This window comes from Panthera pardus, unplaced genomic scaffold, assembly GCF_024362965.1.
Source record: "Panthera pardus isolate Hobbes unplaced genomic scaffold, ASM2436296v1 HiC_scaffold_26, whole genome shotgun sequence".
In the NCBI taxonomy this organism is placed as follows: domain Eukaryota; kingdom Metazoa; phylum Chordata; class Mammalia; order Carnivora; family Felidae; genus Panthera; species Panthera pardus.
In genome coordinates, this window is record NW_026526832.1 from 40,118,634 (window position 1) to 40,142,906 (window position 24,273).

Consider the following 24,273-nt stretch of genomic DNA (forward strand, 5'->3'; position numbering starts at 1 on the left):
GACCACACTGGCTTCTCAAGGAACACTTGCTATCCAGCCGCTTCCTTTAGCCCCCGCTGCTCGAGTCTGACTCCCGTGTCTTTTATAGATTAATTTATCTCTTATCTTTATCTGGTCCCCAGAGAGGGACCATTTTTGCAATGGAGGAGTTTGAAGTTTAGGACTACGAAAATCACTCATCGCCAAACTCTTCCGTGGGAAGGTACAGATTTAGGTCCCGGATCTTTGTCACATTTCAAAATCCAGGCTCTACAGCCGTGGCTTCTCAAACCCCTCAGCGGGGCGGGTCAGAAATGCGTCCAGTGTCCGGGAAATATCTCAGGTCGCGTGGTCTCTGCGGCTGTCCCAGGAAAGCTGGTGTCCCAGGAAAGTTAAGTAGAAAGTAGGAACTGCTGGACACTCTTTCGTAAAAACTCAAACCAGTAAAAGGGCCCCCAAGATGTCACCCGTTTTCCAGAGACCACATTCTCTTCTCAGAGCTTTCTCAAAACTGTTCCAAGCTTTCGTTTGCTAGAAGGCAGCCCCACAAGAAAGATGTTGACACGTCGGGGGGTTTTACGAACTTCAGCTTATTTTGGCTACCGCTGACATCGCCTCCAACAAGCCAGTGCGATTTTCCCCACAGTCCTCTGGGCGTTGTGACAGCGTGGTCATCTTCAACCCGCCTGACCTCAGATGAGTTGTTTCGGTCACAATTCCACTCCGACACCATCAGTGGAAACGTGCCACCCTGACGCTGGGAATAGGCAGGTGCACAGAGCATCCTTTTCTTATCAGGAATTATCCAGAGTCAGACGTTGTGACCAAACAGTTCTGAGGGTCCACGCAGGACGGGTCCCCAAGAAGAGCTACACCAGCCTTCCCGCACAGGCTCCACCGCAAAACATGGTCAGGTCTAGCCTTCCACACTTTTAGCCACCACACACAAATAAAAATCTAGACCTTTCATTTGACATATAAGAGAAACCAGTTCTTTGGTTCGCTGATGGCTCTTCCTTTGCACGGTGCACACAGGACGGAGAGGCTATTACCAGAGGGACTCGGGGAGACGCCCCCTTCCCTGCGAGCACCAGAGAGAAGGCTTTGCCGTGAATAATGGTGTCTTTCAGAAGTCACCTGAATCTGGATGAGACAGACCTCAGGGGTCCCTCAGGGGTCGGCACAAAACAGGAAGGTTCCCCGTGCCTCTTAGAAACGAGACCATACTCACGCTGATGCAGTTTTTGGACCCACAGAAACATGACATACAGCCCGAAAAAGCGAAGTTTTAAGTTTGTTCAGACCTAAAAAACCGCAGAAGGTATCACATGAAGCACTTGTTCAGAAACCTTAACCGAAATTCATTTTGAAAATCCACCAGCTCAGACACAGGCTGGAAGGGCCGTCGGTACACAGGTCCCCAGGTCCGTTTGTGTGAGAGATGTTCTCCGTGCGCCTGGGCTGCTGGCGTGGCCAATCCGTGTTAGCGGATAGACTGCTTCACAGTCTAGCTGCTTTACAAATCAGGATTCTTACGCACCCGTGTTCTTATCTCCAGGCGCATCCGAACGTCCCCAGAAACAATAATGTCATCAGCCACCCCTGGGCTGAGCCCTCCTGTGTGCTCAGGACCACATGCGGAGACTCAATCAGCCTAGCCCTGACTGAGAGAGTTGCCAAGGAAGTCTGGTCACAGATAAAAAAGGGGGGAAAGGTAACAGCTCAAATCGCTGGAAGGATTTCCTCTTGGACCCGTGAACAGCTTTGGGAGATACGTGGGATGGCGAGCAGGGAGGCTTTGCTGGTGACGTTCCGGACCCTGTAAGACATGGCTGGGGACACATGCTGAGGCCTCTATGGTGGAGCCAGGGCCACGAGACCCAGCCTTGGGGTCAGCGGGCCACAGCTGGTCCCTCGGTGGGGGGGGGGGGGGCAGGGGGAGCTCCACAGGTTCAACATCTGCTTGTTTGCAATTTAGCCCCCAGGGTGGGTCTGTGGAGGAGACTGGAAAGGAAGGGTGGTGGACCCAGAAATCAAGCCGAACACGCGTGTTCTCTCTGCTGTACAGAGGAAAGCCCGTGTCTCCCCCAAGACGTGCGCGTGTGGTTCACCTCAGGAAGATCGCCTACTGTTCCGATGTCCATTTTCTTTTCCATTTCACTAAAATCAACAACTGAGACCCAACACTGTGGATCCCACCACTCCGTCTTTGTCTTTCTGACGCGTTGGTGGGGAGGCCGGGTGGGCGAGGGCCCCAGGTGTCCCGGGCCTTCCCTCCCAGGGTGGCCGCCCCCCTTCTGTCTGCAGACTGGAGAAGGGCGTCTGTTCTGGCCCCGAGGCCTGGGCTGCGCGCCTTGTCCGAGCGTTAAGTCAGCCTCCACTGCTGAGCTATGTGACCACGGATGGCAATCCCGAGTCCTGGGCTGTCAAGGGTGAGGGTCTCTGTGGGACTCCTACCATTCTTCCCTTGACTACATTCAGCCTTAAAAGACCCACAGGCCAGAACGAAAAAGGGTCTGGATCGTTCCGCCCTGGCGCCTTCCACTGCCAGCAAGCAGCCAACTGAGCTAGAAACTTGGCCCCGGCGCCCCATGAGGCCAGAGCTGGCGGTCGGTCCCAGGGCACCCAGGGCGGGGCGGGGGGCTGGTGCAGCCTATACTCCCCATCGCCCCACAGCCGCAGCGGTCCCAGCAGCAGATGCATGTTTTCTAGCATTTTCCTGTTTGTGTCAGTCACGTGGCCCGTGTGCAGAGAGCCCTTTGGGGACGACCCCCGCAGTCCCCCTCAGCCGCCACGAGTCTTGGCGGGAGGGGGCCCCGGGTGCTTGGGCCGCAGGTGTGGTCACATGTCAGCGGCTCTGCGGGGCCTGGCGAGGGCAGGGACGCTGTTGGTCTCGTTTTCGGATGTGTCCATGGTGTGACAAGGGAGAGACTGAAAACGGGCTGAGGGGGGTGAGCCCACCTCCAGGACGGAGACGGGGCAGCGGGGCCCTGGGCGGTTGTCCCCGAGGGGCCCCCTCACGGTGGAGAGGGGTCTGTGTGCCTCGGTTGTAGGGCTGGAAGAACATGCAATCTGGGCTATTCTATAAACCCAAGAGTCTCTTCTTCCAGAAAACCCAGTCCCAAACATAAAAAGAGCACAGAAAACTCAAAACGGTGGCTGTGTCTACACGCACGATGCTTGAACGCAGTTCTGTCCTTACAGGCATAGAGAACGATGAAGAAATCAAGCAGTTGGATGAAGAGATCAAGGAGCTCAACGAGTCCAACTCCCAGATGGAAGCCGATATGATCAAACTCAGGACTCAGGTAACAGTTTTTGAAGCCCTCAATTTTAGCCACCGTGTGCGCTCGGGCCGGGGACCCGGGGACCCGGGGACATGCCAGCTCTTGGGCCTAGGGACAGGCCAGCGCTCAGCCTTGGGGCTCCAGGGATGCTCCAGTGCTCGGGCCGGGGTCACGTGCTCCCCTTCCCCTATCTGCTACCCCCGTTTTCATCCCATGTCCTGATTGCTGACGTGGGCTGTTTTGGTGGCTGAACCCTTGGTGCACAGTGACCGCCAGCCCCCTGCTTCCTGCCCCAACACACACTTGAGTGAAATGCCCTTGGCGAGCAGTCCTGCCCGGAGGGTCTCCCGTTCCTGCACATGAGCTGCTTTCCTCCTGAGATACGGCAGGCCCTAATGTCCTGTGGTCACTGTGTTACCTAGGGAGACAGCATAATTCCCGGAGAGGAGCAGCCTGGCCCCAGGGTCTTATGGAAGGCCGCCCGTTCGTGGGGTCCCAGGCCCAGGTACCCAGTACAAGGAGGGAGGGAGGGAGGGAGGGAGGGAGGCTGCCCGTTCACGGGGTCCTAGGCCCAGGTGCCCAGTGTCAGGAAGGAAGGAAGGAGCAGCCATTATTGAGCACCTACTGGATACCTGGCCGCAGGGGCCGTGGTGTGTAGTCCCACTGCACGCACAGTGGTCCACGGGGTAAGTGTCATCACTGTCCCGTTACACATGACTGGCTGAGCCGAGGCCAATGGCCCGTCCGTGGCAGCTCCGAGCCCCGTCCCCGAGTCCACGCAGCACCCACGCAGCACCCCAGGCGCCCTGCCTCCTCTCTGGGAGTGCACGTGGGTGCTGCCTTCACAGCTGCAGTGAGGCACGTTCATCCTGGAGGAAGCCAGGGCTGCACACCCTCCCCCCGCAGACCCCTCCTGGCCGCCCACAGAGTGGGCCTGTGGCACATCGGGTAGGGGTCACAGCTCTGCCATGCAGGGGGCTGGCTCCGTCCGTGGCGGCATCGCACCTCCAGGGAGGCTGTGTCCCCACCGGAGCGCCCAGAGGGACCCCACGGGTGCCCCTGAGTGGGAAGGGAGCGCAAAGCGGGGGCGTCCTCTCTCCGGTGCGACTGTTCTGTTGAGCCGTTTCCACGCCAGCTTGCTGGCCCACGGCAGCCTCGCCAGGGCTCACTCTGGTTACCAGTTGGGCATTGTCCATAGCACTAATCCACATGCAGGGCCGTGCCCGGCCCCAGGTCAGAGGCCCGCAGCAGGTGACTGCCCCGGGAGGACTCTAGGGCCACAGGGGCCCCCGTGAGCCCGCACACCTGCAGTGACTTGTTTCACTGGGTCCAATGAAAGCACCTTCCCGGACTTGTATTCTGCTCCCACGGGTGGAAGCCTGAACACTGATCGACCCAGCTCGCGCTCGTAATCCTGAGGACTCAGAACCCCCCACCCATCCTGGGCGGTGAGCCGCAGCTGGCCGGGCCACATTCTGATAAAACGCACTCGTGTCCTACTGGAAGGCCTCCTTCCTGCCCACCTCCGTGCCCGGCCGGCCCTGCAGTGGAAACGCAGCTTTCCCGTGTGTCTGCTCACGGGGCCGAGCCCTCACACGCTGGAAATGGGGCCCAGCAGCGGGAGCCAGGGCAGGGACGAGGGCCAGGCGCTGGGCGCCCCCAGACCCGAGCTTCCCAGCAGCCCCGCACATCCGGAGCAGAGACAGGCCCCTGTGCACACACTCGTCTCACCCCTCGCTGGTCCTTTTTGTCCCCGTGTGGATTGCCACTGCCCACCTGGCGCTTTCCGACATCCCATGGGAACGTGTGCTCCTGGAGGCGTCCATGCGCCTCCAGCGTCGAAAATGAATTTAAGGGTTGACATGTATCCCACTGACCTGGCTGCTGTCCCTCGGTGGCTCCTCGTCTCTGGAATACAAGCCCGGTGTCTTCAAGGGACGGCAGCACGCTGAGCCAGGGTCCGTGAGCCCACAGTTTCCGGGGCTGGAGGGTGCAGGGCAGGTCAGCTGAATGATGACACGGTCAGTCGGCCACGGAGACAGCACTCAGCAGCCCAGGAGCAGCCCGGACCTGGTGTCCCTCAGGAGGAAGGCATACGTGCTCATTCCTGGCAGCCTGCCACCCCCCAGTCGGCGCTCAGGGACAAATGAGGCTGTGGCCACAAGAGCCCCGCTACCCAGCAGCCCCTGAGTGCCTTTGCCTTCTAAACTTTGGCCAGGGCACAGTTAGCCTCCCAACCTTGTCTCGGAAAGTGCCAGAAGGTTGGTAGTCCTGCCACTGGGTTTCCCATGACCCCTGGCACCCTCACTCCCTATCAGTGACCAGAGGTAAAGGCAAGCATTCCCGGGGCCACCAGGCCGCACAGAGACACCACAGGGGACGCAGCCCAGCAGTCTGGGCGGACGAACCACTGAGATGGTCCGTTCCCTGCTGTTCTCCCCGACCCAGCAAATCCAGGCCTGAGGCCCTGCCCAGGTGACTCGGAGAGACAGGGACCGAGCCCAGCGGCTCTGGGCCCAGTGCTGCCTCGCCTGTTCATACGCTGGGGCTGCATGCAAGTCTTCAGTGTGGAAAGAGATTCTGCTGCTTCCGATCATCTTCTGGGTGGCAGGTCTGGCCCCAGCCTCTCCCCGGGTCCCAGGTCCAGAACTGGAGGACCGAAAGTGGCGGTCTCTCCATTTGAAATGGTCAGAACAGTATGAAGACTTACATATGTTTCTAATATTCTCAAATCAGTGATTCTTAGCTACATCTATTTTGCTTATAAATCTCATTTTTCACTCAAGTCTTGTCTAGATTTTGAATGCACACACACAGGCCTTCCCGGCGCCTCCCAGCTCTGCCACAGTGATTAGATGCTCCCCAAGCATTTAGAGAGGATGTGCTTGTCAGATAGGGACACCTGTGTCCTTGTCCCCAAGCTGAGGACAGGGAGGGGACCGAGACCACATGGCTCATGGGCAGCAGAACCAGGCTGCTGGCCGGCTGCCCAAACCCCCAGTCCTGGAACCCCCACCAGTGCAGGCCTCTTGGTTTGTAGGCCCCTTCTACCAGAGTTACCTCTGGCCTTTCTTCCGCTGGGCTTTGCCACAACAGCCGCTTCCCTACTGGCTCCAGGACGGACTGGAGAGGTCTCCGCTCCCGCCTCCTTCTCTTCCACAGCCCCTCCCAGAGCAGGGGAGAGCCCCACCCTCAGACAGCTGGGGCAGGAGGGCGGGGCTGGGGCAGGGGGGCGGGGCTGGGCAGGGGGCGGGGCTGGGGGCAGAAGAGTGGGGCGGGGGGCAGTAAGTTGGGGCTGGGGCAGGTGGCCGGGGGCGGGGGACAGGGGGCGGGGCTGAACCGGAAGTTGGGGCTGGGGCAGGAGGGCGGGGCTGGACAGGAAGTTGGGCTGGGACAGGGGGCGGGGCTGGGGCAGGTGGGCGGGGGCTGGCCCTGCTTTTGCTCAGCAGCCTGCCCTGCGGCCAACTCCACGTGTTTCCGGGGCGGGTCACTTTAGTTTGGGCCGAGCTGATGAGCGGTGCAGGAGTAACCGAGGTCTTGTGGGAACACGGTGCGCATCCCTGCAGGAGATCCTCGTGGGTGGGTGTTTTCCAGAGCCCTCCCGTGTACCCCCGCGCCGCTGCGGCCCGCGGCCCCCCTTAGGCCCCGGGTCTTGGCTCTCCGAGGAAGCAGCAGGCAGGCTAACGGGAGCAGGGAAGGGCTCCGTGAGGAACGGGGGGGGGGGGGGGGGGGGGGGGGGGGGGGGGGGGGGGGGGGGGGGGGGCAGAGTTTGAGGGGCGGTGCAAGTAACTCAGGGGCGAAGGCGGCTTCCCCGTGAAGAACCGGTTCAGGTGCCCGTTTTCCTGGGCCCTAACTGTGCCCTGGGTCGCCCGCGCCCTGCCTGCCTCGCCCGGGCTGCGTGCACGCCCAGCAGCCAGGCTGGTGGGGGCGGCTCGGGCTGGGTCAGTGAGCGCTGGCTGTGGACTGGAGGCGGGGCCGGGGGGCGCTAAGGCCCCTGAGCCTCTCATTTAAGAGAAGCCCGGTAGGCCTCAGGTAGTCCAGGAAGGCGGTCATGTCTCCACCTGCAGATGCGGAGAACGCCTACTGCGTACCACCCGGGGGGAGGGGGCAGCGATCGCCCGTGGAGGTGGACGAGGGCCCACTGCCACCTGTGGACCAGACAGCCACCTGCCTCACGAGTAACTTTACAGTTTAGGACTTAACCGGGGGCAGAATTAGATTCAGGCTGAACAGGACGAGCTGGCCCCAGCGTTGTTGGGGTCAGAGTAGTCCGCTGGAGACGACCTCGTGGGAGAGGTCCTCGGTGATAGTCCTGCCTGAGGACAGAGCTGTGAAAACGTAGAATAAAAGCCGGCCCAGCCCATCGGCCCCTCCCCGGAAAGACAAGCAGCGGTAGCCGAGTTAGCAAATTTTCGAGGGTAATGCATCAAAAGCGTAAGAACGGGACCCTTAAAACGACCGCTTCTTACCGTCGAAACCTTTCTGGGGGAAGCAGGCCTCTGGGTGGCGGGCTGCCGAGGCCTGCCGCTGTGGGGGCACACGCACCCCACGGCCCGCCCTCCTGTTACATGGCACACAAATTTGTGCCTTCTAGATCACCACGATGGAGAGCAGCCTGAAGACCATTGAAGAGGAGAACAAAGTAATCGAGCAGCAGAATGAGTCTCTCCTGCACGAGCTGGCCAACCTGAGCCAGTCCCTGATCCACAGCCTAGCCAACATCCAGCTGCCGCACATGGTAAGTGACTGAGGGCGGGCGTACAGGCAGTCGCTGTCTGCTTCTGTGCCTAAGCTCATGGTTCTCCACACTTTGGATGTCTGCGCTCACCGCCCCCAAAACCGTAGCGCTAGCGGCTAGAAGCACCGGTGGGGCAGATCCTGCGCTCCCCGTAAGATTAAGTACTTACGCTCTGAGTAGGCCTTTTACGTAGCGTAAAGACGGCGGCACTATGCTATGATACTATTTTATGCTGATGTGAATATCCTATTAAGAAAGTAAAAGTTGTGTATGAACTACTATTTAATATCTCGTAGGATCCAATCAATGAACAAAATTTTGATGCATACGTGACTACTTTGACGGACATGTATACAAATCAAGATCGTTATCAGAGCCCAGAAAATAAAGCCCTACTGGAAAATATAAAGCAAGCTGTAAGAGGAATTCAGGTCTGAGCAGCTGCTGTAGGTGACGGGATGTTGTTTAAAAGGAGACCTGTTGTTCTTTGCTGCTGTGATTCACCAGAAAGTGTTCTATATTTATTTCTGTTTGAAACAGTGTGACGCTTACAAGACTTCATAATGATTTTATGTCTTGCTTTAAAGATAGTACCTGCAGAATAGTTTTCAATACATTCACATTTTGTACGTTTTCATATAAGCTGACATAGTGTGATATGCCATGTAATGTTTATAGCTGCTAATGTATGCACATTTGGGGGTATATATATTTCTGAAGAGGTAAGCGGATCAAAATAAATAGAGTGTAAATTCTTTTTAATGCTTTAGTGATTAAATGTTTTAGTATTTTGAACTGAAATGGACAAAAAAAAAACAAAAAACAAAAAACAAAAAAAAAAAACAAAAACCCAGCTTTGAATGATCATGTGGTGACCCCGCAGCCACTTTTTAGACATTATCATTTTGCCTCATGTTGGAGGATTTTATGGAATTTAAGAAATAACATTTTGTGTGCATATTGTTTCATAGCAAGAATTGGTTGCAAAAAAATGCTTTATTTTTGAACAATGCTTGGAAATATTATGTGATTTTTTTGTTTGTTTGTTTTAGGAGGATGGTGTATGGTGGGGGCAATAAATGAGGTTTTTTGCATTCCAAGGAAATGGCATATGGATTAACTGTAAGAAATGAGATAAGTAATTTATTGTAAGACAACATCAAGCCATGGAAACTTGGCAGAAGATTCAAAGCAGCTTAAACAGCACTTTTAAATTAACTCCTGAGCATTACATGGTGTGCCTCTGGGAACTGCAGTTAAGACAGGGGCTTATGAGAGGTGGACAGCGCGAAGATTTCCCTTTCCAGTGTCGGTAGACTTTGGAGCAACCTCCCCTTATCTCCCCGAGAGCTGTGTGCCCCTCTGAAGCGTCTGTCCTTGCGATGGCGTCTGTCTCACAGAACCTGTGTGCTCTAATTTAAGTTCAGAGATAATTTCAGAGTATTTATTTCCCCTCTTTCCACCTTTAGAAATTATTACTGTCGTTGTTGCTGTTACTATGACTTCACATTCGGGGAATAAGGCAGATGAGGCGGGAGTCCTACCGCGGGGCGCTTTCTGCTGGGCGGCGGAGCGCAGCTCAGCGGGGACGCCCGACGCTGAGTGCCCGCACACGGGCCTTTCTGTTCCACCTTCCCTTGGAGACCCGGCGACCACAGGGCCTTTGCAGAGCCTTGCTCTTTGATTTGTCACGACCTATTCTAAGAACGAATGCAATCAGATTTTAAGAGTAATTACCTATACTTCAGCACTTTTTTGCTTTACACTAGATCATCCTAGACTTGCTTATACTTGGAGATTTGATTGTTTTCTTCCAATGACTGCACTATATGTATGCATAAGACCACTTTTCATTGCTGCGCCCTCCCCTTCCGAGTAGTCCCTAGGACGGCGTGTTGTGTCTTCTGGTGTTGACTTGAGTTACATGTAACGGCATCTCTTCCCTCCATGTCTTGATGTTATGCAGGAAGTACAGAAGTACTTTAAAATTTTGTTATGAAAAAAAAAAAAAAAGATGGGTTTTGTAAAAATAAAAAAAAAATATTTTTAGCAGAACAGGACTTACAGGGTCATTGTCCCCACAACGTGCCAGTCGACTATTTGCACTTACCTTGTCCTATATATCCGTACGGAGGTGTGCAATTCCCGGGGTCAGCAGCCTCGCGAGGCCGGCCCTGGAAAGATGACAGGAGCCCTCACGGCTGACCCGACGATGTTGCTAAGGGAGATTACAGGGATCTCACAGCAAATACTGATACAATACTCAACCTCGGTATATATATGTGTATAAATATATGTACACCCCCCAGCGGCACTTTATACTGTCCACTGTACAAACGCTCACAGTTTTCCGCGAGGACGTTAATAACGAGCTGGGAAAGATGACGGACCTCCCGGGGCCCTGCAGCGCCCGCCCTGGAGAGCGCCCTCTTTCTGTTGTGCGATTAGTTGCAGCTGCCGTGCTCAGAATTGCCTTTTCGAGAGCTGAAGCGAGGTGCTTCTCGGTCACCCGATGCCGTGTACGCCGTCGGGGCCCTGGGCTCCCGGGGGGGCCCTGCCGTTCGTGTGGGCGAATGCGTTTCCCTGCCGCGATGTGTCCGCAGCTTCTTTGCCAATATAGTAATGCTTTTAGTAGAGTAATAGCTAGTATCAGTTCCGGATTCTTCTCGTTATCACCTATGTACAATGGAAAGGGGTTTTAAGCACAAATCTGCTGCTCATCTAACGTTGGTACATAATATCCAATCAAGAGTTATCTGTGACTATTATATAGGGATCACAAAGTGTCACATATTAGAATGCTGACCTTTCATACAGAATTATTGTGAGTCATCAGAGTTTATTTATTATAACTTATTGTTCGTATTCATTTCTGAGTTAATTTAAGTAACCATTTATGAAGACAGAATTTTGTATAAATATTTATTGTGCTCTCTGTGGAACTGAAGTTTGATTTATTTTTGTACTACACGGCATGGGTTTGTTGACACTTTCATTTTGCTATAAATGTGTGGAATCACAAGTTGCAGTGATACTTCATTTTTAAATTGTGAACTTTGTACAAATTTTGTCATGCTGGATGTTAACACATCTTACTCTAAATAAAAACGGTGTTGCCACATTTGTAGCACGATGGATCTCTACCCAGGGTCCGCGTCTTCACTTGAGTCTGGAAACGGCGTCTGGGCCCACGAGGAGCGAGTGGCCCCAGAGCCGGTGGCTTCAGGGTCGGCCTCTCTAGGGGGGCGCCTCCCTCCGCGACGGCTCCCCGTAGATGGTTTCTCGAAGCCGTCCGCGCGGCTGAGGACGCTCCCTGCCCCTTGCTGCCGCGCGAGGCCGCTCGGCCACGTTTGCCTCCGCTCCTGCCCTCGCTCTTGTGAGGACACGTCACGTCTGCACGCAGGTGTCCCCCGGGACAGGCTCGTTGTCCCGCACAACCACAGCGCGATTACCACACGCGATACGACGTCCTCCTCGCGCCGTTTCCACGCGCTCCGGCCGAGCCGACAGCCTCCTTTACGGTTCCCCCTTATCCCACACCCTGAGGGACACAGCCGGCTCTGGGGCCTGACGGCCGTGTTCCTGCGCAGTCCTGGGCCCCCCTCTGCCTCCCGGGAGGCAGGGCAGGGCAGTGCGTCCAGGGCAGTGGGTTTGCAGACCCTGCCGAGGTTGGCTTAGCCTCACAGCCGCGGCCCAGCGGCTCAGGTGCTCTGAGCGATGCCCTGTGCGCCCCTGCAGCTCCCTTCCCCGGGGCACTGTGTCACCCCCCCATGATCGGCCCTGCTGCTCAGTCACCCACTCTTAACTTCAAGCTACTGGCAGGGACCACCCATAAGACAAGTTGCCCTTCAGACATGACATGTCGCTGCATCACCCCCTTTCCTTCACTTATGCTGGTAAAAGTCACCCTTTAAAATTCCAGAAACGCCCTCCTATATAGACACAATCCCCCAAAATACAACGTTTGAGGAAGAGGCCGGGTGATCTTTGTTAAATCCAAACTGTATCCCGGGGAGGGGGTGGGGGGTCCTCCACGTCCTCAAGCATCAGGGCCACCTGAGCACCCGCCCGTCCGGCTGGCGCTGTCTGAGATCTCACGGGTAACATCTGGGCCAGCTTCGTGGAGTGACCAGGACAGGAGGGATGGTCTCCCTCAGACAGCAGGTGCAGCTCGGTCAAAGGCCCTGCCCAAGGACCAAACGAGGTTGACGCAGGAGGTGGCATGTCCGTGAGCCGCTGTCGTGCCTTAAGTCTGGCACCTTGTCACCAGAAAGCCACTCCCCCTGAGGAGCAACGAGGCTGGGACTGTTGTCAACACTTTGGGAAGCACTTTAGCAGTCATGTCAAAGACCTCATGAGATTCACATTTTTGGCCCAATAATTCCAGAGGTCTATCCTAAAATACCAAAACAATTGCAATTATACATGCACCGAGGCAAATGAAAATAACTTATAAGTCCTATTTTGGAGGAACGATTGAACAATTCATGGTAAGTGCACTTTTTAGGATGCTACGGAGCCGTTAAACATTGGTGGCAAAGGCTCACGAGTGAGACGCTTGTGATGCTACGAGTGAATAGCGCAGGGAACAGAAGTGTAACCACCTGGGTGGCAGTGAGGCTGGGGTCCGTCGAGGTGACCTGGTGAGCCACACCCCTGCATGGGCAGCGGGGGGCCGGCCTCATGGAGAGGGAGGAGGGGGACACTGGAGGCAGAGGGAGAGGTTGGGGGAATGACGGGAAAGCCTGTGGGCCTGGAGGCAAAGCAAGAGAGTGGGCAGAGGTGTCGGGGACCCTTTGTTCTCTGGCTCCTTTGTCTGAACCTGGCCTACTTCAAAATTTTTTGAGTAAATAAATAAAAAGCCTGAGTGTAGTGAGGTTTCTAGAAGGTCTTGAGCTGCCCCGAGGGTGTTAAAAGCAGGAGGACACAGAACACGGGCAGAGGGGGAGGAGCAGGAGAGCCGGTTGGAGAGGAGGCCGCTCTAGGGCCGGGCCCCTGGGGACCCCTCCCCAGATCCCAGACGGAGCCCAGACTCCTCCTCAGTCCCCTCCTGGACACCTACTGTCCATTCCCCACCCTCCAGGACAAAAGGAACCCCCAGCCCAAAGCAGAGAGGATGCCCGGCTTTCCCGGCTCTCCGCACCTACCTCCTCCCCACCCCCCGCCCCACCTCCAGGGTCCCTGGCCACAGACATTCAGCACAGCAGAGCAAGGTGGGGAGCCAGGGTCTCAAGGGTAAGATTTAAAATACACGTTAAGGGGCGCCTGGGTGGCTCAGTCGGTTAAGCGGCCGACTTCGGCTCAGGTCATGATCTCACGGTCTGTGAGTTCGAGCCCCGCATCAGGCTCTGTGCTGACAGCTCAGAGCCTGGAGCCTGTTTCAGATTCTGTGTCTCCCTCTCTCTGACCCTCCCCCGTTCATGCTCTGTCTCTCTCTGTCTCAAAAATAAATAAACGTTAAAAAAATAATAATAATTAAAAAAAATAATTTAAAAAAATAAAATAAAATACACATTAAGGGAAAACTCTAGCTTCTGTACTTTGTCTTTATATTTCCATCACATGACACCCCAAAAAGTTATGGGTCACTGCACAGACTCTGAACAAAAGTGGAAAAACAACGTGAACTTAAGCACAAAGCCCACCACACCCTGGAGCTACCTCGTTGCAAACGGACAGAGCAGACGTGTCCCCACCCCCCCACACACACACACCTGTCCCCCATCCAGGGCCCGAGCCCGGGACGAGGCGGCCCCAGAGGACCTGGCCTGTGCCGGCCGGCCTCGGGGAGCATGCTGGGACCCCATCCCGGCACATCAGGGTCCTCTCTGGTCTCTGGCCCCGTGTGCCCTTCGGAACCCTCTGCTCTCCACTCTTTCTTTAACCTGCACCCGCTTTCTTCCTGTGTGATTGTGCACATGCCTTACGTTGTCTCAAAATAATTTTTGAACAAGACAACATAAGAAAATAAACAAAGCTAAACATGGGGGGGAGTGGGTAGCTTCCCTCCTACCCCCCTAAATTCCCGGCTAAGTTAGCTGCCTCTGCAAGAAAAGACATTGAAAAGAGAAACACATACAAATCCATTTAATGGAAGTTTGATAAGACCCGGGAGCCTGAGTAAGGAAATGAAGACCAGAGAAGAGTATTGTTACAGGCTGAGTCACCGGCAGGGGGCACTGCGCTGAGCCCCCTCTGCCTGGAGATGAGGGTGCGTCTTCGCTGGGACGTGGTGAGCACCTCACCGAGGGGCCGACCCGCTGGGGGCGGGGGGTGGAGTCCTTCCTGAGACGGCTGTCCCCAAATTTCTCCACTTTAAAATACTCAATACTCCAGGGCGCCTGGGGGACTCAGTGGGTTAAGCGTCCAACTTCGGCTCAGATCATGATCTCACTGTGAGTTCAAGCCCCGTGTGGGGCTCCGTGCTGACAGCTCAGAGCCTGGAACCCACTTCGGATTCTGTGTCTCCCTCTCTCTGCCCTTCCCTCACTCATTCTCTCTCTCTCTCTCCCCCTCTCTCTCTCTCTCTCTCCCTCTCTCTCTCTGTCCCTCCCCCACTTGCATGCATTCGCTCTCTTTCTCTCAAAACAAATAAAAATAGACTTTAAAAAGGGACACCTGGGTGGCTGAGTCGGTTAAGTGTCTAACTTCGGCTCAGGTCATGATCTCGTGGTTCGTGGGTTCGAGCCCCGCATCGGGCTCTGTGCTGACAGCTCAGAGCCTGGACCCTGCTTTGGATTCTGCGTCTCCCTCTCTCTCTGCCCCTCCCCTGCGCGCTCTCTCTCTCTCTCTCTCTCTCTCTCTCAAAAATAAATACACATTTAAAAATTTAATAAAAAGACTTTAAAAAATACTCAATGTGCCCAAGTGCCATGTTCTGGGAGAGCATGCTCTGGACCTCATCATTATGCACAAACATAGGGGTGGGGAGGAGCATGATAAAGACAGAAGGTTAATTTAACATTAAAGGGAAGAGAGAAGAGTACAGATGAGTCAGGAAATAAGAATTACACCTTAGGGCGTCAAGAGGGAACTGGTGTCAGCTGGTGGGGACCAGCTAGGATTTGGTAAATGTGCAGGAACTGTCCCCAGGGCTTGGGACACGACAGTGTTCACTGCACTGTCCTAGGTCCCAGCACTGCAACAGCGGGCCGGGTTCAGGGCTGTTTCCAAGGGCGCAGTCAGCCCTAGCCAGCAACCCCTCGCCCGCCTCACACCTGCTCACCCCTCTGCCCCTAGATCTGAAATAAGAGACAACAGGTCTGTGACCCCAGGCAGCTGCCAACCCCCCACAAGCCCCCAGCCCAGCAGCGCTCCTGCAACACAGGCAGCGAACTCAAGACGCTGAGCATCTAATAAAACCGCCAGCAGTCACAGCGTGCGTGTTCTCAGGGTTGGGACTAGCTTCTTTTTGTAACAGGAGGCGTTCATTTGACACGTGGAGGAGAAACATGCCAGAGACCTTTGGGGGAGCAGGGGGGGAAGGGCCACTGGCACCTAGCATGCGTCCCGCCCCACGCTCGCGCGTGTCCCCACAAAGGCCCGGCAGCATCCACCCCAGGACCAGCTTGGCTGAGGTGGGAGCAGATCTCGGGAAGCACCCTGAGGAGCCTCATGGGGGGACCTGCCCCCCCCCAGACCCCCACCCTGGAGGCCCGCCCTGGCCCGGCCGGCCCCCCTTTCCGAGCGGTGGGACGGACGAGGTGCGGCCCCAAGGCCTTACAGCTCTGGCGGACGTATCTCGGTCGCTGATGAGACATGGCCGGTCAAGAACGGAGGGCCAAGGGGAGTGTGGCTCCCTCCCGGGCGAGGTCCCTCGTGACATGAGCGCCGGTCAAGGTCTGAGGACGAGAACACAGCTTCCTGCGGAGGTTCCTGGAGGCACCACACGGTCCAGGAGGGGGCGGCTGACGCAGGGGAGGGGGACGTAATTGTCACTCTGCCCTCTGGGTTCTGGGCTGGGGGGCCCTGTAACAAATGACAGAGGAGCCACAGGAAAAGAAGCTGAGGTTGATGAACAGGCATATCTCACGTCCGCCTGGGAGACGCCAGGGAAAGCGGCTTGGCAACAAGTGCCCGGAGACCGGGGCTCAGCAGCCCTGCGGCTAAACCCAAACCAGACGGGGCCGGGAGGGACCAGGCCGGTGTCTCGGCAATCACCCCACACTTCGGGCCGGGGGGCCGCCTCGAGGGCTGGACCTGGACGCAGGTGGATGGAAAACGGCCTTGGGAGGACGTGTCGTCCACAAAGCACGGTCACCCGGTCACTCGGCGAGGAGGTGCATCTCGCCGCCCGGGCCTGGGTGGTCAGCGGCTCCTGTGGTGACTCGCGGTAACTAGCTCAGGTTCGGGTCAGAGGCCCACGCGCTCCGCCTTCGTCTGTCTAAAGTCAGCTGTTGCCGTGACTCTTCCCTTTTGTTGCTAAACTGTCTAAAGGGCAGAGAGTGCCCGGGTTTTCTCAGTCAACCAGGAAAGTTCTTGAGCACAGGACACGTAGCTGGAGCTCTGGCTGCTGAAAGAATAAATCCGTCCCCGATGAAAATGAGCATAACTCACTCTACTAGTGACAGTGCATGGCTTTGTGTCTCTTAAAAATAGACGAACCCCCACAAATGTGTATTTTTAGTGCGACATTTGAGATTCATACCTATGGAAGGACTTGGCTGACAGAGGAGAAAAATATATGGGCTTATACAATTTATTTGGATCGTATTTAAAGACATAGTTATCATTTCGAGGGGCGCCTGGATGGTTCAGTCAGCTAAGCTTCTGACTTTGGCTCAGGTCATGATCTCATGGTTCATGAGTTTGAGCCCCACGTTGGGCTCTGTGCTGCCAGCTCTGAGCCTGGAACCTGCTTCACATTCTGTGTGTCCCTCTCTCTCTGCCCCTCCTCCGCTCATGCTCTCTCTCTCTCTCTCTCAAAAATAAATAAAGATTTTAAAAATTTTTTTTAAAATTATTATTTCCAAATTTTGAGAAAGCAGGCCTCTATTTTACCCTCTATTAAATTCTAATGTGGGCAAGTTTACTTTTCTGGAAACATTCATTCCTGGTAAATATATGTCCCCCTTTTAGACATAACTTCAGACAAGGGAATGGGAGGGAAGATTACAGAAGGGTCAAAAAGGTCAGATGAAGGCGGATGTGGGCTTTCTCCTGTCCACGTGGGAGGTACGCTTGTCCCTGGAGGGGCACGGGGACAGGGGCCCATGGCAGGACCAGGGCGGGAGCAGAGATTAAACCCTTGGCTAGAACACCACACACGAAAAGGAGGTGGTGAAGGTGTTGCTACTGGTCAGAGATGTGCTGATGCCACGACACCGTCTCCCCCGGCGCTTTGTCTCTTCCCCTCTGGAGGCTGGTGAAGGTCTCTGGCATTTCCTGTCCTAGTTTCCATACAATATTCTTCAAATTCATTAGGTTACGTTAAGGTGGGTCAGCAACTTGTTCCAGGCATAGGACAAATCGATAAAAGGATCTATCCGATGCCGCCACCATCAAAACCCGAGTTTGAGAGCGAGAGTGGACGGAGGCTGGAGAGTCTAGGGAGTCTGCTCCCCGGCACGGGCTGGGGCCTTCAGAAGACGCTTCATTCTCCCACTTTCTGGAGTTAGTGGGTCGCACTGTCTGCTGGGGATTACCATGGAATAAATGGGTGTGCCCCAAATTCTGACACTGAAAATCTAGCTCCCGGTGTGATGGTGGGAGGAGGGGGACTCGGGGAGGCGGTGGGGTCACGAGGATGCAGACCCTGTGATGGGATTAGCCCTCTCGTGATTCCTTCTCTCTCTCCCTCCCTTTCCCTCCAACACATGAGGCTCCCTCCAGATGGCCACCTGCCAGCCAGGAAGCGGGTTCTCCCCAACCCTGGACCAGTCAGGCGCTGGTCTCAGACTCCCAGCCACCAGAACCGTGAGGAATCCACTTCTGTTGTTTGAGCCCCAAGTCTATAGCTGCGGCCCAAACTGACTACGACAGACACTTGTCGGAACAAAAATTGTGGACTTCCGTCTTCTCTGTAAGATGAGTTGGTAGTGATTCCACACACAGAATGACCGTAAGGAAAGCTCTCCAAGTTCTCGGAAGACCAGTCTTAAAATAACCACAGGCATTTTGCAAAAATGAGGAATTTTCCTTTTTGATTTGAGTATGGACGGCACACAACGTCCCTCTGTGCAAAAAGGCTCAGATGACACGATTTGTAACTCATTTTTGGTTTGAGTTGGGGCAGGCAGAGAGATTTGGGAAAACTAATGGACCGGCTGAACATTTTTTCCATAAAACCAAAGTATATTCCTGATCACAGAGACACCAAAGACACTGAAGAAGGTGCTAGATTAGCAACAGAAGGATCTAGAAAACAAGAGGCTGGTTTTCATTGATGTTACCTGCTCCCTTAGAGCTAAATCGTCTGGAGCCCAACTCCCACAGCTGCTGTGACCTCCTCCCCCGAGCATCTCAGCCTAGACCATGTGGTGCCACCTTTTCCAGCACCAATGTGATGTGCCTCGATGGCCGGGACCCAGCCTCCAACATGGCTCCCGCCCCCCAGAGCTGGAGGTCCCACAGCCCGCCCCCCGCAGAGCTGGAGGTCCCATAGCCCGCCCCCCCAACTCCAGAGCTGGAGGTCCCACAGCCCACCCCCCACAGGCTAGAGGTCCCACAGCCCGCCCCCCCCACCCCAGAGCTGGAGGTCCCACAGCCCGCCCCCCCACCCCAGAGCTGGAGGTCCCACAGCCTGCCCCCCACAGTGCTAGAGGTCCCACAGCCCTCCCCCCCCCACCCCAGAGCTGGAGGTCCCACAGCCCGCCCTCCTCCAAGAGCTGGAGGTCTCACAGCCTGCCCCCCCCACCCCAGAGCTGGAGGTGCCACAGCCCGCCCCCAACAGAGCTGGAGGCCCCCCAGCCCGCCCCCCAGAGCTGGAGGTCCCACAGCCCGCCCCCCACAGTGCTAGAGGTCCCACAGCCCGCCCCCCCCCACCCCAGAGCTGGAGGTCCCACAGCCCGCCTCCCCCACCCCAGAGCTGGAGGTCCCACAGCCCGCCCCCCCCACCCCAGAGCTGGAGGTCCCACAGCCTGCCCTCTTCCAAGAGCTGGAGGTCTCACAGCCCCCCCCCCCCCCAAGAGCTGGAGGTCCCACAGCCCACCCCCCCGGAGCTGGAGGTCCCACAATCCCTTCAGGGACAGACATGCCATTGCTCCTGAACTACATGTCGTCAGTCGCTATGCTGCCACAAATATTTCCCAAGGATAATCCAGTTAAGTGTGGATTCCAAAATATTCTCACATGCTTTAGGCTTCTCAGATGCACAGCACAGAAGATTAGCCCATGGCCACATTCTTAAATTCTTTTATTCCTGCAGAATAAAGGGAGAGTCCCCCTTCACTTTCCAGATGGAAAAGGCTGTCCTGAAGTCTGGATTTGAACCTTGATCTGTGTCTTTCACTGAAAACGAGATGGTTCCATTTCTTAGCCCCACCTGAGGCTGCACCACCTCTAACCTTCAGTTGGCCACCAGATGGGTGTCCTCTGTCCCCCTCTCCCTCCTGCGCCTCATCCTTCCTGGTACAAAACTAGGTTCACGGGCCTTAGTAAGCCTTTCCCAAGACCTGGCTGCTTGTAGAATGAGCTTGCAAGCCTGGCTTCTGTGGGTCAGGGGGTGCCTGTGCAAATTCAGGGCAGAAGGGTACAGACCGGGAAGAAACAAAACTCAGCCTCACAAATGTGCACATCCGCTTGGCTTGGTCAAGGGATTCATCCCGTCAGGCAGGTCCAAGGGGCTGGGAGCACTTGCACAAAATGGAAGGTCTTATGGGGAGGAGGGTGGGCAAGGAAGTTATTAGGTCACCTTCCCTGAGGGGGAAGGGCAGGGGCCCCATTAGCTGGGCTACCTGGTCTTCCTTCGGCGGGGATGGAGAAGGCCCGTGTGACCTTGTCTTCCTTCAGGGGGGATGGAGAAGGCCCGTGTGACCTTGACTTCCTTGGTGGGTGGGTGGGGATGGAGAACCCATCCTGTGTGATGGACAGAGGGACGGCCTCATTGGTGCTGATCGGAAAATTTCTGTCTGCCCCATCAAGACTTCTGTTTTCAGGCGAGGCTGAAACTACAGTCAGGTCAGGTTTGGAGGCCCCGTTCGGTGACTTGGCCTAAGTGACACCATGTGGGAAACAGGACCGATGGGAAAGTGTACTGAAGTCCTGATGAGACTTTTTTGGGGTGATGCTGGGGTTTGGAGCCAATGGCCACTAAACGATTCTTGAGACGTCTTTGGTGCAAAAGAAGTGATTTTATTAAAGCACAGGCACAGGACCCGTGGGCATGAACTGCACTGAGTTTGCAGGATTCTTTACCTCAATACCCGGGGTTCATTGTCTCGCAGCTCGGAGGGAAGAGGGGACACAAGGAGCAGCAGAGAAGTTTATTAGACTATCAGACCAGAAGAATCAAGGGAAGCTCTCTTTACCGAGAGGGGACGTTTGCAAGTGAATGCCCGGCTGTAGGGGAGGGTCCTTGTTTTACCAGGTTCTGGCCATCCCCCCACCCCTACCGCGTGTCCCTTCTCAGGTCCTACCCTTATGGCTTGATAGCTCCAGGGCATGTCCATTCCTGATGGGCGTGACTGCATCCTGTGAGAGGTGGTCTGTGGCCACACCTAGGTCTTTCCTCAAATGCCTGAGGGAAACCAGAAGGGGAGCAGGTGGGTCTGTTACATTCTTAAGAGAAGCCTTACGCCTGAGGGGGTTTGCTGTGGTCAGACACTCCCAGCATTGTTCCAAAGTGTGTGTTTTTTCCACCCGGGGACCTCAGGTCCTAACTTTTCCCTCTCTGTTTACTTTATCTTATCTTCTCTTATCATAAGGAGACCCTGAGGAGAGACTGGTTATATACTATGGAGTCAGGGAGGGTCAAATCCAGGGGAAGTTTCCAGTGAGATTTTCATATGCTAAAGAAGACGCCCAGGATCCTGGAGGCGTAGCTATTGTCATGCTAAGGTGGTTTTCCCTCTAGCAAAGCATCAGCCTTAAGAAGCAGGGAGTTCTGGAGGAACCTTCTACTCTGTCGCCTTTAGTGTTTGTCGGTGGGCTGCAGGGTATAAGGAAATTGAGTTCCTTCTGCCATTTCCTTCTGCCTTTGTTCCCACCATGGAGGGTGATGTTGGGGCTCCTGGAAACCGAGTCTATAGGTTTCTGGAGATTGGGCTATTGATAAGATTGCCTGTTCCTTGTAATTTACCAAGACATTTGTAAACTGATAGAGACCCAGGCCCTGCAGGACTGTGATCTCTGTCAGTTGGCCACTTGTTTTCCGTCCTCTGCTTTGTCCTTGGTCACCAGGAGTGCCTGAGGAATGTCACACACATCCCACCTGGAGGGGGGCTGCTAGCCTGTGCTGGGCCCTCAGCCTGCCCTATGCTCCCTCATCACAAGGATCGTTTCGATCCGAATATTTTGAGAAACATCAGACCCAGGAGAAGCTCTACCCACAGAGCCGCATTTCCCTTTTGCAGCGAACTTAACGATGATCGGGGAAATCTCCGTTTGTCTCCGTCTCCATGCTGGGTGAGAAGGATGATTCTAAATTATCAGAGATTCTTTGGTTTTTTTTGTCTAATGTTTATTTATTTTTGAACGAGAGACAAAGCACAAGCCGAGGAGGGTTAGAGAGAGGGAGGGAGACACAGACTCCGAAGCAGGCTCCAGGCTCCGAGCCGTCAGCACAGAGCCCGACGCGGGGCTCAAGTCCTCCAACCGAAAGATCACGACCTGAGCCGAAGTCAGACACTCAGCCGACGGAGCCGCCCAGGCGCCCCCAAATTTACCAGAGATTCTTATCAGTGCAGAATTCCCTGCGTGGCTCCTGTTGTTTAAGGTATACTTGTAACTTGTTTTTCTCTTGTTGGTCTGTCTTGTTGCCGCGGCCCCAGCCGAGAACATGAAGGGCTGAGGGAACATCATTCTTTCTCCCCTATTACGGAAACAGGCTACGTGCTCGAACCCCAGAACAATCAGGGTGAGTGGCCACTCCAACGGCGAGTCCAGGAAAGCACTACTTAAGGAGACGCGGGGTAAATTCTGCTGGGCCGCTGGATCCTTGTCGCAGACGGTGGCCCTGGTGCCCAGAGCCACTGAGATGTCATCAGATAGTGAGGCGGGCAGCCGACCCCAGGGAGACGCTGGCTCTGACCTCTCCATGCGTGGGGCCTGGCGTCCACGCCCACCAGGTGCTCCCGCATCCACAGCCCACGGTGCTTCCGGCTCCTGTCATTCCTTCTGGAACATTCCTCCGGTGACCGGGCAGGGAGGGGTGCAGAGCATTCCACCCAAACGCAGGTGGTCCACGCCAGCCAGCCCACCAGCTCCCGGTGTGGGGCACGGGCGAGTGAAAGCACGAGGCCTGATTCCCATCTCCCTCTGCCCCGGCACTCCTGCGTTCGTCCTTGTTTGCACGTCGGGGTGAAAACCCTTGTCAGGGCCACGCAGGCCTCAGACCCAGCAGCTTGGGGGCCCGAGAGCCACCCTTGGAAGTGGGGTCAGGGCACCAGCATCGCCTTCCAGGCTCCCGTGGGGACACTTCCCTCCTCGCCGACTCCAAACACCACGTGCATGTAGGAAGCCAGTTCTCTCATCCGTGGCTCTGTGGCAGGCTGTGTGTGGGGGGGGGGGGGGGGGGGGGCGTGGACCTCCAGGCCTCTCTCCACCTTCTGTGAGGACAGGCTGTCTTCCTGGGGCGGGGTGGGGGGGGATGGCGGGGAGGGAGTAATGACGTTGGGTTCCTTCCAAAGGATCTGTCTTCGGGCCCATGAAGGGGAGCAGGGCACAGCACCCCAAAACGGGCCACCTCGGCCTGTAGGCTGTTTTGAGCTAAAGACGACCAAGACTCGACCGACTCAGGACGCCCGGTGCTGAATGCATGGGCCCAGGCGCCCCCCACACCGCCCGCCAGGCAGCGGCCACGTGGGCTACAAGGCCTCCCCGGTGTGGACGGCAGAGCGAGTCCAGACCAGGGACCTCACGAACGGAGGAGCCCACGGGGACGTGGGCCGAGTGCCACGCAGCCCACGTGAGGAGCCGCCCGGCCAAGCCGCACGCGCTCAGACGACAAGCAGGAAACCCGCCGGCAGAGCGCGTCGCTCGGCCACACGCCCGGCTGCCCTGACCTGAGTCTAAGCCGGCATATTCCGTCATCCGCCTCATTTTCGAAATTCAGATTAAAAAGAGCCTTTGGATGATCTGGTGTGAAGCATGGCATCGTGCTGATCTGAATGTGGAGGCAGCTTGGCTGGGGTAAGGGCAGGGTGCGGGGGGCGGGGGGGTCTCTTTGTCAAAAGGAGTGACCTTGACTTTGGAAAAACCCACCCTGGACCCATTTGTCCATGGAGTGACCTGGTTTTCTCAATAAAATGACGCCACGTGGTCACAGTGGTATCGTTTCGCCCACAGTGGGGGTGTGCCGACCGGCCTTGGAAGAAGGGGAGCACGTTTATCCAGAGATAAAACAGGGCCCGGGGCTGTGGTTCCTAAATAATCGTTCCAACAGAGCACAGAGTTACGACCGGTGGTACTATGACTTTTCTGAGGCTGTCGGGACAAAGTGACACAACTGGTGGGCTTAAAACAGCAAAAGCGTCTTCTCTCCCAGTTCTGGAGGCGGGAAGTCTGAGACCCAGGACGGCAGGCAGGGCAGTGCGCCCTCCACACCCCGAGGGCGGGTGCTTCCTGACTCTCCCTGCTTCTGGGGCCCCCAGGTGCTCGCAGACCCGCCTGCCCATCTCTGCCCCTCCGCTTCCACCCCTCCACGTTCATCATCCCAGGTCCCCTTAGTCCTGTGTGTCTCTTCTTATTAGGCGTACAGTCTCTGGGTGTCAGGGCCACCCCAGTGACCTTGTCTTGCCTTGATCATCTGCAAAGATCCTATTTCCCTGCAAGGTCGACTCACAGCTCCCAGGGTTAGGACTTCAACCTCTCTTTTGGGGGGACATGACTCAACATGATGAAAAGGAATGCCCATCCCTAATATGTATGGGGTCAATCTGTAGACTGGGGAGAAGAGCCTAAATTTATCAATCCTACAGTTTATTAAGTGAAAAACTGGCTGGTGGTTTTGAAGGAATGCCTAACAATCGGAAGGATCTAGAGCTAGCTTAAATAAAGATTGACCTTTAAAAGAAGAATGGGCCAGAATTGCCTTGGGTGGCTCAGTCGGTTAAGCATCAACTTTGGCTCAGGTCATGATCTCATGGTTCGTGGGCTTGAGCCCTGCGTCTG

General features: G+C 55.7%; 1 protein-coding gene and 1 long non-coding RNA gene across 18 annotated transcripts in view; one reads left to right on the forward strand and one right to left on the reverse strand.

Annotated features, from left to right (window-relative positions):
• LOC128773698 (uncharacterized) overlaps window positions 1-6,467 on the reverse strand; it is a 28,059-nt gene extending 21,592 nt beyond the window's left edge. For all 4 annotated transcript variants that reach the window (XR_008418141.1, XR_008418139.1, XR_008418140.1 and 1 more), the window contains exons 1-2: window positions 6,327-6,467; window positions 5,144-5,272 (exon numbers count right to left, since the gene is read on the reverse strand). This is a non-coding gene — a long non-coding RNA (uncharacterized LOC128773698). The remainder of the gene's footprint in view (window positions 1-5,143; window positions 5,273-6,326) is intronic.
• The window catches only part of MYT1L (myelin transcription factor 1 like), a 427,147-nt gene extending 416,000 nt beyond the window's left edge, over window positions 1-11,147 (forward strand). For 9 of the 14 annotated variants that reach the window (XM_053891201.1, XM_019435809.2, XM_053891205.1 and 6 more), the window contains exons 23-25: window positions 3,184-3,293; window positions 7,861-8,004; window positions 8,301-11,147. In XM_053891201.1, coding sequence (XP_053747176.1) covers window positions 3,184-3,293; window positions 7,861-8,004; window positions 8,301-8,441 — 395 coding nt within the window. In that variant the 3' untranslated portion in view covers window positions 8,442-11,147. The remainder of the gene's footprint in view (window positions 1-3,183; window positions 3,294-7,860; window positions 8,005-8,300) is intronic. The other 5 variants (XM_053891207.1, XM_019435814.2, XM_019435810.2 and 2 more) reach the window with 3 other exon arrangements.
• Window positions 11,148-24,273: the final 13,126 nt, after the last annotated feature.